Source organism: Sturnus vulgaris, chromosome 2 (assembly GCF_052056855.1).
Source record: "Sturnus vulgaris isolate bStuVul1 chromosome 2, bStuVul1.hap1, whole genome shotgun sequence".
Classification (NCBI taxonomy): Eukaryota; Metazoa; Chordata; class Aves; order Passeriformes; family Sturnidae; genus Sturnus; species Sturnus vulgaris.
Window position 1 is genome coordinate 29551848 of NC_142244.1, and position 14161 is coordinate 29566008.

The window sequence follows — 14161 nt, forward strand, 5'->3', positions numbered from 1 at the left end:
CAAAGGGGAAATCAGACCTAACCAACCTGACAGCCTTCCACAGCACAATGAGCAGTCTTGGTGAATGAGAGGAGAGCAATGATGTTGTCTGCGTTGACTTTAGTAAGCCTTTGACACTGTCTCCCATAACATCCCCATAGATAAAGTATGAGTTACCTAAGTGGGCAGTGAGGTGGATCAAAAAATGACTGGATGGACCCAGAGTGTTGTGGTCAGTGGCACGAAGTCCAGCTAGAGGCTGGTCACTAGAGGTATGTTCTGTTACCAGGTCTTATACTTTTTGACAATCATCATTAATGAGCTGGATGATGTGACAGAGTACATCTTTGGCAAATTTACATATTACACAAAGCTGGGAGCAGCTGAAACACCAGATGATTTGCTGCCATCCAGTGCAACCTGGACAGGCTGGGGGATTGATCAGAGAGGAATCACATGAAGATCAACAAAGGGAAATGCAAAGTCCTGCACGCAAGGAAGATTAACTCCATGCACCTATGTAGGCTGGGGACTCTTCTGGAGTCAAGCAGGCCATGAGGCAGCGAAGTTCCCTCACACCAAGGACAAACAGCAACATCCTAAGTTGCATTAGGAAAAGCATTTTTAGTAGGTGAAGACAAGTGATCTTTCCCCTCTACTCAACACTGGTGAGGCCACACCTGGAGTCCTGTGCTCAGTTTTGGCCTCCTCAGTACAAGAAAGACAGGGACTTACTGGAAGGACTCCAGAAAAGGGCATAAAGATGATTAACAGACTGAAGCACATCTCATGAGGGAAGACAGAGAGCTCGGAATGTTCATCATATTGATCCCAGAGGCCAAAAGGCATAGGGGGAATCTCATCTATGTGCATAAATATCTGGTGGGAGGGAATGAAGAAGAGGGACATAGTGCCTGCTAACAGGACAAGAAGCAATAGACATTGTTTAAAACATGAAACTCCACCTGAACACCAGAAAAAATCTTTTTACTCTGTGAGTCATCAAAGACCTGGAGAAGTCATGGAGTCTCATCTTTACTGTGTATCCAGTTCTTTACTGTGAGGGTGTTGAGGCACTGGAAGAGGTTGCCCAGAGAAGTTGTGGAGGAAGTGTTCAAGGCTAGGTTGTATGGGGCATTGAGCATGTTGGTCTAGTGGATGTGTCCCTGCCACAGCAGGGGGGGTTGGAACAAGCTGATCTTTAAGGTTCCTTCCAACTCAAACCATTCTATGATTCCATCTATGGAAATGTATAAAACCGGACTGGACCCCGTCCTGGATAACCAGGTGTAGCTGACCCACCTTGAATAAGAGGAGGTTGAACTAGATGATCTCCAGAGGTCACTTCCATCCTCCACATTCCTGTGATGATCCTGTGAGCCACTACAGTAGCTCCTGGTGTCATGTATGCTCTTGGTTCTTGTGCATTTTGCTGATTTTTCCCTGAGGTAATTAATTATTGATGTAATTAATTGCACTGAATGCATGTACCTCTGAGGATGAGGTGGTTGTGGAGAAACCTGAACTTAACAAAATAGTCAGAAGAATTATCCATTTAAAAAAAGAAAGGATCTGGGAATGACGTTCATGACTGTGAGGTTCCATATACATGCTTTCAGCAGAGTAAGGAAGGTCCAGGGAGATGGAAGCTGACAAAGTGCACAGGGCAGGGTCAGATGAGAAGTGGGAGAAGAGTGGCATATGACAACACTGAGTACAGTACACAAGAACTTCAGTTTTATTTCCCAGTCTATGACAACCAATGCCACAAGGTCTGGGCAGTCTGGGTAGTGATAGTAAAATTAAAGTCCTAAGACTGTATCAAAACAGGGCACCAAGCATGGAAAAATAAATCAGAGTCAGTATTTTCAAACTGTGCACCCAGAAAATGCAGAAAACACAATTAATGACTGCCCAGGAGAAGTTGGATTTGCATGACCACCCAGGAACTCTGATGCACAGACAGCAGTTCTCCAGGCAGCAGTCCACCAGCTGAACCATGAATCTGTTCTTTCTTCAGCCATGTTCCCAGTCTCCTTCACAGCATGGTCCTACAATATTTTATGCACTAAGGCAGGATGCCATAAAGAAAAAAATATGTGATCCTGTAATTAATGTCTGTCTCACAGAAGAAGATTAGAGAAACATTTGTCAATAATGGTCTAGGAATAATTGTTCCTGCCTTGGGAGAAAGAGATGGACTGGAGTCCCCAGATAGCTCCTTGACATCCCTTCCAGGCCTCTGTTCCACAAAGTCATACATGCCAAAATTAAGCCAAATTAGGTTTGTGCACATTGTTTTAATTCCAGTTTTCTGTAACTTCTGAATGCTTGATTTCAGAGACATTTTGGCACAGACTACAGTGTCCTGCCTTTTAGGATCCTGGTCAGCTTGTTTTAAAGCCAACCCAGCTTAGCAAGGTTGCCATGATATGCACATCCACCCCTTGTAAGGCCCCCCTGACAAAGACCTCTTCCAGGGACTGGCAGAGAAAACCAAGGTGACCGTGATCTCTCCAACAAACAAAAGTTAGGGTAGCAGTGGAAGGGGAAGCACCAGAAACTTGCCTTTCAGATCCACATGCTGGAAGCAGATGAGATGAAAATCAAAGGATACCTTGGCTCCATCCCAAACTCTGGAGAGCAATATGTACCACCAGGAGCTTTTTGCTTCTTGCCATCCATGTTCTCTCCAATCCTATTTTTTTTCAGACCCTTGAAAGCAAACAGCTCCTTTGCCACCTTCTCTGCTCCCTGTCCCACCACTGTCAAGTTAGGGTCTTTCCTCTCCCCACTCTTGCCTCCAGTAACTGCATCCCATGTTAAGTCATACTCTGTCCCTCTTCCAGTCACCTGGCTTGTCCTGCCGTCACATATTTTTTTCCCTCCTGCTCTTCTCCCTGCTCCCTCACCTTCTTTTCTGCCCAAGAGCTGCTCCTAAACCCTGAATCCTTGGTGGCTTAATCCTTCTCTCTGTCCTCATTGCTTTTCATTGTTGATTCAGAAAATCAGCCTCCCCCCATTCCTGCCTCTGCCCCAGTCACACCATATTCTTCAAGCAGATTTACCACTTTCCTCCCACATCTGGCTTTCACTACCACTTCTCCTGTCATGCCGCTTTACAGCCAGTGTGTTGGTCATCACTTAATGAGATAAACCCCTCTTTGCTCTCAGCTCAGTGCAGCCTCCCACTGCAACGCCTGGCAGGTGGGGTGGGCTTGGCCACCACCTGTGCACAGCCCAGGTGATGGGGGCACTAGCAGCTGCAAGGACACAGAATATACTCAGCCAGGGCTTCCCAGGGACGCTTTGGGGATGGTTTTTTGTCCAGTAAGTGCTAATAAGCCTCGACAGACCTATATGTTGTAAAGTGTGGTCCAGTTTGGATAGCTTTTTTTCAAGACCCATAAAAGCTAGATTTGCATGGTGTGAAGAAGTGTCTCAAACAAAAAACTAAGGCATGCTTGAAATGGGACAAATGCATTTTTTAGCCTTCTTCTTTGAAATGTCCTGAATCAATTTCATTTTAACTTTTCATCACTCTGAAAATCATAAGCAAGTGAGTCCAAGACATTTTTATAGGAAATGCTGTGCAGCCTTAATATGCAGAGGATATTATACACCCCTACGTATAGGAATGTTAATTGTTAGATAATGCAATCATAAAGTATTTCACTTTTTTTCACCTTTATTTTTCTCATTTCCATTCTCACCAATGATCAAAATCTGCTAATTACTGCATACTCTGGGCCTCTAATATTTTACTCTTCCTCAGAGACCTTTTTGCTGCAGGACAAACTCCTCATTATCTGGAACATCCCCTGAATTAATTTATTCTATTGGTGATTGCTGAGTCACAAAAATAGTGGTATTATACTGAGGACTTAAGTCATAGGCAGTGTTGAAGGAGAAATCTGCTTGAGCAGCTGAATTAGTTTGAGCAACATCCTTTTCAGCACAGTGTCATGAACTTCCCTTACACTGATCACTTTTTTTTCCCCAAAGATGATATTCAGGTTTATTAAACGTGTTTCTGTTATCTTGGGCTTGGGCATGCTTGCTGAGTTGCTGAAAAAAAAGCCACAAGGTTTATGTCAAAAGTGTAAATCACTGTGCTCTTTCACAGATACAGACATCAGCAGAACAGCTCTTGCTGCTTGAATGGCATGAGCAAATCAATTTCTTACATCTGTTTTGGTCAGCCCAGCATTTCTTTTATACTCTACAGGTGGGTTGCAAACTTGCAAATCCAAGGAGACAGTGAGGAAAGCATGTCTCTCAACGCTCCAGGCATGTTGCAGCAGAACAAAGCTGTGACCCTAAGGTCTGCCACCCTAAGGATAGGAAGATCTCTAGAAGTCAATGTCTCATTTATGACTGTGCATTAGAACAGCCTAAACTGGTCACAGAGAGAAATTATTTTACAATAATCCTGTAAAAAGAGAGACAGAATCTCTGTAGCTCAGCTGTTGGCTGCACAGGGCTTTGCACCGATCTTGAAATCTGATGAATAATGTTGGAAACGATACTGTTCCTAGTTTCCAGCTGTACCAGAAGGTAGGTGGTCAGTGCAAAACCTACCCTACCTCCTACTGCTGCTGCTGCAAGATTGAAGCGGTCTGGATCAGGGGGAGGATAGCCCAATTCTGCAAAACAAATAGGCCCCTGCTGTGTCCAGCATAGAGGTGTCATCTCTCCTTGTAGGGGTGTGGCCCCCCTGCAGCTCAGGGTCTGACTGTGTTGAAGGGAACTAATTTTTCCCAGTGGAAAGCTGCAAGATGATTTTTTCATTTAAGTGCTTTACCAGACATACCTCAAATGCTTGTGGGGTTATTTCTAATGCTGTCATTATCTAGAAAAATCTTTGCCTTGTGGTAGAAATCACATAGTTGCTGATGGGGACCAGGGTTCTTTTCTATTTCTAATTGATGATTGTCAAATTCCAATTTTTCCAGACGGTGGGATTATCCTGAGAAAGTGGGATGTTTTTCCTCTGTGTAAAAAGAGGCAAATATATGCATGAATGTGCACAGAAATATTATTCAATTTACTAAAACCAGATGTCGTGAACAAACCCACATATAGCAACTACTCAACAGCAAAACATTGGTCTCCCCTATTAATAATTCAGACTGTTGTCTGAACTCCATCTTCTATGGCCTCTCACTTTTTCAAGAGGACATTTGGGATTTTCACTGCCATCCAAAAACTGCTGTTTAAGGAAGTTAAAAAGGACCCACCTGAGACCATCAGCTTTTGTTTTTCTGTTCTTTCATGGGTCCTACTGGTCACTCAGGCCTTGCTGGTGAAAACACCCAGAGCGAGTTTTGCAAACATACAGTCAAGAAACCTCGATGTAGCTCAGGGAGCTGGCACTTGAATCCCAGGTGCCAGTCAGAGACAGAAGAGACCTTGGTTCTTCTCTCTGAGATGAGCACAGCAGTCAGTAGAAGAGACAAGGCTGTTGCCTCCCAAGTTTCCCCCTTGAGTAAATTAGACCTACCCCATGTCATCCTTGGATACACTTTGTTGTTGTTCGGTTTGTCTGCTTTAAAGGCTTAATTCAGATGCCCTCAGGCAGCTGTGGCTGAAGGCAGTGGGGGCTGGGAGCTTTTTTCCACCAGAAGGCAGGGAATTTTTAACCCAAAGGTGTGTTGTACTGAGGCACAGCAGGTACCCAGTAATGCTGGGCTTTCAGGGATGAGAGAGCCTGGCTCCCCCACTGACTGTAACACACTCCTATCAGTTATTTGCAGAACTAGGAAAAAGTCCTCAGCATTGGAGGGTTGTGAAGAATGGACTGCAGAAGCAGGAGAGCTCCAAATGTGTTTTTGTTACTAGAATGAGAAAAGCTGTAATAGCAAGGAAATTAAATTATACTTGCCAAAATGTAGTTTACCATCAATGTAAGATTCACCTGCCAGAGGAAAGGAAGTCTTTATCTACCACCTCTATTTGGGGGACTGTTAAAAAATACCCAACCAAAACTCAGCGGCTTTCAAACAAGGGTTTGAATTTGCTGTAATCATCTACAGTGTATCCCCCTGTTCATGGATCTGCCTAGCACTGCTGCAAATTCAAGGTGTGATTGCATCAGCTAATATTATTCCTGCCATTCTGTTTGGTTTGAAATATCACCCGACTCGTTTGGGTTAGATAGGAGATGCAATTGCTTGGAAACCAGTGCACAACTCTAGAAGGGTGCTTTGCTCATTATATTAATCTTTTCCAGTGAAATATCCATGCTGTTCTTATGTTGGATCATGTCATCAGGACCTGCAGAGGGGTGTGCTTTCATTTTCTCCTTCTGTGAACCCCTTGAGAGGTACCAAGGACTTTCTAAGGAACTCGGGTCCTTATGGATTTTCTAAGCCATGGGAAACCTCCAAGAAATAAAAGCTCTTTATGGTTTCTGCACTCACCAGGCACAGGTGCATCTCTCAGCAATTGCAGGAAGTGCATTGAAAGGAAACATGGATGGGCAGCCCTTCTGTGAGATTAACATTCTGTTGGTAAATCTAGGACTCAATGTGTGCTGGGAACTCCAGGGCCATTGCAGACTTGCAGAGGAAATGTCAGCTTCCTGATGACCCACAGGAATTTTGCCTGCTTCTGGCCTGCCTTTCTGATGTCCTAACTCCCAATGAGTGTTTCTTCTCTCTTTTCAAAGGTGAGCATAGTCCTGTCCCAGCATCCTGGGCCTCCTGTGCTGCTGGAGGCAGGGAATAGTGTATACAGCCATCCTCACATGGCTGCCAAGGGAAGAATATGACCTGGTAGCAATAAAACCAGGGGTCTCCTTCCAAGCCTCCCTGTAGACTGAAACAGGCATAGGTATGAGCTGCTAAAGGGAACTAAAAATAGACAGTCTCTTCTCCGAGTAGACCAGGGATCCTGGGAAGAAGAGGCCACATTCTTCATTGGCATCTAAGAGAGTAGGTTGGAGGACGGGAAGGAAGAACAGCTACTAACTAGAAAACAGCCTTGGCATGAGAACAAGTAGACAAAAATAGGCTATGAAAAAATGTGGGGTGCAAATCAGAAACAAGTTTCCTTCTATCAAAGTGCAGTTCTTGAATAACCTGCCAAGAAATTTCCCAATGACTTAAGATGGACTGTGATAAATTAACAAGAGGGACTTTATGACTCACTGTTTGTCATTGCTGGGAAATATGATGATGACTAGGAGATCCCTTCTAGCCCCACATTCCTGCTGGTATGGTAACAGAGGCATCTGTGTAGGGTGCAATAAATGCTGAATCATTGAGTGCTTTATCTAGCTGTCTGGCAGGACAAAGTCCCTTGTATCCACCCTGTCTGCAAGAACCTCCAGGAAAAATAAAATTCTGACATAAACAATTGTGCTCTGGCAGCACAAAGCATACAGCTAAGGATGCCCGAGTTAGAAGAAAACCAGCTCAGCTACAAGCACCTCCACACAGGGGAAAGGTGGTGGCGTGGGTGTGAAAGAAAGGAATCCCACTGTAAACACTGAGAGGTAAACATTCCAAGGTGAATGTGCTCCAGCAGCTTCAATACACAAAGCTAATGAGAGAAAGAAACTCTTGGAACCATGTGGCAGTGTCCCACACTTGTTCAGCCACGTGTGTGCAGGGATGGATCAGTCCATAGGGCATGACCATGTCATGTAGAAAAAAGTTCCTGCAGTTAACATCAACCACTAAGCCATCCACAGTTCTTTTGATGGTATTTTTTTCCTGTCTCCATGGACCTCCCCAAGGCCAGCAATCAGGATGCAGCTTACACTGATGGGTTTGGTGCCTCCCAACTCGACAGCCACAGCTTTGCTGCTCTGGCTGCAAATGCAGATCTTGGGGTAACAGCAGCAGCTGGCAATTCAGCAGTGCAGAGCTGGAGGTAGAGGCCAAGAAGACAGCCCTGAGAAACTGGACAAGGTAAGAGATAGGCCTGGCTCAGGAGAGCAACACTGCTCAGGAGGAGAGCACTTCTCCACAGCCCTCATGGCCACCAGACTCAAGGAAGACTTCTCTGGAGCTTCTTCCAGACCTGTGGAAATCATGTACAGATGTGGGTGCTCCCTTACCTCCTCAAAAACCTGCAGCACAGCCTACTTAGAGTCATAGGGCCCCTGACTTCTGCTCCCCACTGTGCCACAGGAATGTCTCCACACAAATGTGGCACCACTGTACAGCCACTCTATCCAGGGATTGCATGGTCTGGTTACTCTAGGCAAAGGACACCAGAAGGTTCTCTCTCTTGCAGTACTTTCAAATACTCATTATTTCTCATAACTGCATCCAGTATCAAAGATCAGAGCAAGAGGTTCCCAGAGATTCCAGCTGCTAATGCCAACACGAGGCAGTGGGGAAACTTCCACGCCAATGGTCAGAACTCCGAAACCAGAGAGCCTGTCATAATCACTCTCTGCCATAGCTAACAAAGCTCTTTTCATCCTTTTGCCTTTTATTTTCTGGTTTTTTTTACCAGGCAGCTGAATCACAATCAAGATCAATTTTGTTATTCCCTAAGCAGTAGCAAACTGATGGGTAACAGAGGCAGACTGAGCCATGGCAGGTGGTTATGGCACAAGAGCCTCAAGGCTTCCTTGCCTTCCTGCCTCTTACCAAGGTTCACCAAGCAGGCATGGAGAGACATCTCATCCTGGCTGTGACATGACCCCCTAAACAGCCATCAGCTAGGAAAGGGCTCAAAACTGGACACAAGATTCGAGGTATGACCTCACCAATGCTGAATGATCACTGCCCTGGTGCTGCTGGGCACACTGTTTATGACACAAACCACAGTGCTCTTGGCCTTCTTAGTAGGTGCATCCACAGGCTATGCAGTTTTCAAGTGGTGGCTGCTGGTCACTACACAAAAAGCAACGACCTCAAATTCCAGCAGTGAGTTTCCAAACAAACCCTAGGTTCAAAGTCCTCTGGAGGGTTTTTCTGCATTCATTAGTGGATTTAATTTTGGTATCAGCCACTTCCAGGTGGGTTCATGGTTGATCATTTCCTTTGACTGTGCTGCAGTATTTCCCAGCCCCAGAGCAAAGTGCTATTCTAAACACGTTTGGGGGTGGGGAGAGGCTTTGACCCATATTTAATAGGGTCCCTAGAACGTGCTTGTCTGCCCTCTTGTCCCAGCGTGGCCATGCCGTGGATGTACTTGATGTTTGCCAGCACACCGGGCGTGCCAGCAGCAGCATCTGCTGTGAGCGCTGAAGAACTGCAGGGGGCTGGCAGGCGATGGGAACAGAGATCTCGAGTCCCACTGCAGGGAGCCTCCGGGCTCCTGGGTTTGCCCTGCACAAGCAGGGGACCCTCCCAGTCAGTAGGTTTCTCCCAGGCCAGAGACGTAAGTGCTCAGACAGCCGTAAAAGAAAAACTGAAAGAGAACGGTTTATATTAGCAAAAAGTGATGACCAAAAAAAAAAATTACACTCTGTCTGAGGTGTTTCCATTTTAAAAGCAAACAGGAGCTGTGGGAATATTGTTCCTTATAAGATTACTAAGTTTGGTGATTTGCCCTACATGCAAGCTTGTATGTAAACTGCAGGGGCAACAGGGGAAAAAAATGTGACATCAGTGAAGGGAGAGAAAAGTGAGGGATTTTACCATCATAAAGGGTAGTGGAGAGGGCAGTGCTAACATGCTTTGTTCACAACCAGGTCTGGGATTCCTCTGACACCTGCTCTTTTAATCAAGCCTTTCTCCAGAAAGTTTATATTGCACTGGGCATCAGGTCTCAGCATCCTGAACTCCTGTGGAAGCAATGATAAGCTCAAATGCCATGACAAATATCCCCAGAAAGGCACACGCACAGAGTTTACTGTTCTTGGTAAAAGAACAGATAAAAATTAAACAGAGCATATTAATTTAAACAAACCTTATTCCAGACTACATCATTTATACAAAGAGAGATGGAAGGGCACAAGACCCAGAATCAAGGTAAAATAAGAAACCCCTTTTCAGATCCTCCTGTACAATGGCTAGCTTCAGCACTGACCTGAGTCTCACCTATAACTATGCACCTGAAAAACACAAAATGCAAAGACACCTCTATGGACATCACATTTGGACTCCATTTTCTCATTCACAGACTACAAAAAACCCACCAAAACCCAAAAGTTTGCGGTGCACACCCCATTCCAAAGTCCTTGCTTTGCCTGGAAGCAGCCCACCCCAGGTGAGTGGCAGCCTGGAACCACTTCTGGCGTGTCTCCTATTCCAAGCTGGAGGTGATGCCAGTGGGATGCTCTGCTTGGGCAGCCTCAGGGGAAGGAGTCCTCTGTTGGTCCATATGGAGCAGTGTGCAAGAAGCAGTGGTTGTTTCTGAGGCAGAATACTGCTCCCTGCCAGCCTGAATCATGCAGGTCTCACACGGAAAGCTCTCCGAGGAGATGAAGTTTGGGCTCTCACAGACCCCCAGCCCCGGTTTCTCCACTGCTGGCACCAGGACAGACAGAACTGCCGGCTACCTGCGGAACAGAGGCAGCTGCCCAGAGTAGCAAGGACAAGGCCACCACCACCTCCGTGAGTCAACCAACCCCCTCTCAGCCAAACTCAGGCTGCAGTCATGGCTGACCAGGCTGGGGCTGACACTGCAAATCAGAACGGGGCAAGGTTTATTCCCAATCCCCAAATTCTAGAACAAGGCACATTCCCCAGAGGGATGTGTGGCTTCAACATTGCTGAAAACACACAATGTTTTGGGGGTGGGAGGGCACTTGCCTGTGGGGCAGGGGTGCTCCCAGTCACACAAAAGTGGGTTTCAGATCATCTTTGAAATTCACCACAGGCTGGGGCCCGCCATGGTGCTCTGTCTGGTGACCCTTGCAGTCACTGGGCTCTGTGTCCGTGTCCGTGCTGCTGCTGTCTAGGGAGCCACGTGGGCTCTGGAAGCAAACCTCGCAGCAGGGTCGGTGGCAGCCAAGAAACATCTCCTCAGAGCTGCTGCTGCTGGAGTCAGAGTCCGGGTAATAGTACAGTGAGCGCAGGGAGGGCTCAGCAGGTCTCCTCAGGGTGCCCTGCCACCGCTGCTGCTCCTGCGGGATGCACGATGAAGCACACTGGGACACGGGCCATCCCAGCCACCCCTCTAGCTGGAGGCTGGCCTCCCTTGGGATGGTTGGAGAGGATGGTGCTGGAAGGTGAAGGAGCCCTCTGGCAGCCATCTTCCCTCCCGTTCCCAGGGAGCTATGTGCTGGCTCCCCACGAACCCAGCTGCCAACCTCCTTTGACTTGCTGATGGAACGAGGGGATACATGTCCAGGGAAGCGTGTGGGGGCAGGGGGCAATGGGATCCTCTGACAATGCCTTGCTAAGTAGGGGCTGAGAGGCGTGTGGATGCTTGGATAGCCCTCTTGGCCCACCCGTGTTTCTCCCTGCTTGCCTGAAGTGCCTCGGTTGCCAAGTGGGGGTCCTGCAGATAAGGCTGGGCTGTAGTTTTTGCCATCCAGGCTTAACTCTTGCAAGATTTCCCATAGCTTCTCGCTGTTTACATAGCTGACTTTGGGGGACGACTCCCAGGCTACACCGGCTGAATTGTCCTGACCTGGCAACTGCTCTGGAAGCTGCCTCTGCACTGCAGGTGTCCCACACTCCTGGACATCTTTCAGGCTAACATCAATGCTGTCCTCTGTATTAAAAAGCAGTACCTGGGAGCAAACAGGCTCCTGGGCTGCATGTTTCTGGAGGGTCTGAGCATTGCTGCCAAGAGGTGATGAACCCAGCAAGCAGGGGGGCAGCCACCCATCCCTCTCTGGATCCAGGGGGCAGCAGTCCCCTGGCTGCCCTGAGTTCCAGGCACAGGGAGCTGCTGGCAGCGCACGGGGGTCACAGCCACTCTCCGCAGACATCAGCCTCATCAGCTTCTCCTTGGCGTTGCTCACTTGCTCCTGCAGGCTTTCGATCACGGCATTTTTCTGTGTCAAGCAAATAAGCCTGTCAATTATGGGGTGGGCAGAGGAGGAAAATGCTGCCAATTTGAAAGCAGGCACTGCCAGAAAACAAATCACCCCTCTCTGCATGGCAAGAGCCACAGTGGCAGCCCGTGTGACCTCAGCCTCCCCTGCAGCCCCCAGATATGTGTGTGGGAAGGGGTGCACTGGGCAGGCAGCTTTTCAGGCTGGGGTGTTCCCATGCAGTGCAGGTGAGGGAGCAGGAGGCTGGAGGCTTTTCTGAGACAGAGCATCTCCCCTCTAAATTAACCATGTTTGGCAAGGGTGTTGTATACAGGCTATCTTGCACTCCCCTCCCTACAGAATTTTTTTAAGCCCTCTAAATTATGCCTGAATTGTGGTGCTTTGGAGTGTGACAAAACAAAGCAGGTCTTCCCTTCAGGAAGGAAGGGGCTGGTGAGAGATCACCAGTGTGGACAAAGGGCTTCCCACCCAGCAAAGCCTTCAGCCCACAAAAGGGAAGGGGAGAAGCTGGAGGAGAGGATCCAGCAGAGCCCCGTACCTCGGTGAGCAGCTGCTTCATAGAGTTTTTCTCCCCTATGAGCTGGTAGAGCTGCTCCTCGCTGTACACTGAGCGGCAGCTCCTGCTTGGGCTGGTGAAATATTTTGCCATGTGGCTCATGGTTTGGCTTTCTTCTTCAAAGGCTTTCCACTGCTTGAGCTGGGGAGTAGAAGAGGGTGTTATCTACAGAGCCCCAGCCAACACAGCAGGAGGCAGGCACAGCTCAAGCTCCAAAGAGACAAAGGGATGGAGAGGGCAAGACAAAGGCAAGGTGTGACAGGGGAGCAGAGACAGCTGGCCAGAGATGGCTGGCCGAGGGGCTGCAATGTCACTTGGAGCCTCTCACCCATCTGAGTCCTACCTTGTTCCTGGCTCCAGCTTTTATGCAGGAGAAGGTCAGTACCTGGCTGCACTGAGACTGCTGAGCAGACTGTAAAAGCCCCCTCTCTCTTCTCCCCACTCCCTGACTCCATGACAGACAAAGATAGTGTCATGCATGCCCCCTTATCCCTGAATCACTGGTGACAAGCTGAAAAACAGCAATGCTTACTATCTGTTTTCTCATTTAATGGCTGCCTGGAAGCCTTGTGCAGTCCAGCTTCAGCTCTTTACTGATCTCAGATGAGCCAAAGAAAAACAAGCCCATTAGGAAAAACAAGATAATAAATTAAAAGATCCAAGTTAAATAAAATGTTCAAGGGCCACGGGCTCCCACAGAAAAATGGTACAGGGAGAGTGCAAGTACAGCTCATCAGCTTCTCCACCCTCAGTCCAAGAGACCTGGTGTTTGGCAGAGCATCAGCAGCAGGCTCACCAGTGGAGGTTTGTATCCTTGCCCAAGCCTAAGGGCTTGGGGGTCTTCAGTTACATTTCCTCAACTGGGGCAGGAGGGGACATCTGGAAATCATCCCAACTGCCCTGCTCATGCAATGTCAGATGGAGCAGCCTGCTCATGACTGTGTCCAACTGGGCCTTGAGTATCTCTAAGGATGAAGACTCCACAACCTCTCTGGGGATTCTGCTGCAGCACTTTACAGCTTTCACAGAAAAAATTCCAGCCTTTTCCTTATGCTTAAATATAATTTCCTGTGTTTCAGTTTGTGCCCATTGTCCCCTGTTCTGTCAGTGGATACCACTGAGCTCACTCCCCCTTCTCTATTCCTCCCCCATCGATATTTATATACATTACTGAGATCCCCTGAGCCCTCCCTTGCACAGATGTGCTTTCATGAGCTTCACTTCTTCTTCCCTTTCTCACCTCATGTCCTTGAGCCCAAACATCCCTCCAAACATTCAACTGAGTAAATATGTGTTTCCTCTCCCTCTAACAATGGGAGCATTATTCCCACTAACGTGGTGGCTAGGCACACCAAGCTGCTCCTGGAGGATACAGGAAGCAGAAGTGCCTCACCTCATCACCACAAAAGGCTTCCTTTAAACACCTCCGCCTCCTCCACCTCCTCGCTTGTGGCAAAGCCCAGCTTCCTTCTCCAAAAGTGCAGAGGAGGACAGCCTCCCCTGGGGACCACCAGCAGCAAAGAAGTCTCTGAGAGTGGCTGGGCCATCTGGATGGTTTGCACTGGCTCCATCCCTGCCAGTGGCAGAAGCTCCTGGTGCGAGTGGGTATGTGAGGTTTGAGGAAAGGACAACTGCGCAAGGGACAGATCCCACCACCTACATGGAGCGGGAGGAGGAAGAGGCCAGTGGCTGCCTTGCCTCATGTGTGCTGTCTT

At 47.8% G+C, this 14161-nt stretch overlaps 1 protein-coding gene across 9 annotated transcripts in view; it reads right to left on the minus strand.

The window, feature by feature from the left end:
- Window positions 1-2259: 2259 nt before the first annotated feature.
- The window catches only part of GPR156 (G protein-coupled receptor 156), a 31721-nt gene continuing 19819 nt past the window's right edge, over window positions 2260-14161 (minus strand). For 5 of the 9 annotated variants that reach the window (XM_088159015.1, XM_014888880.2, XM_088159020.1 and 2 more), the window contains 2 exons: window positions 12429-12587; window positions 9636-11890 (listed from right to left, as the gene is read on the minus strand). In XM_088159015.1, coding sequence (XP_088015141.1) covers window positions 10721-11890; window positions 12429-12587 — 1329 coding nt within the window. In that variant the 3' untranslated portion in view covers window positions 9636-10720. Of the gene's footprint in view, window positions 9352-9581; window positions 11891-12428; window positions 12588-14161 lie in introns of those variants that run through there. The other 4 variants (XR_015801229.1, XM_088159017.1, XM_088159021.1 and 1 more) reach the window with 4 other exon arrangements.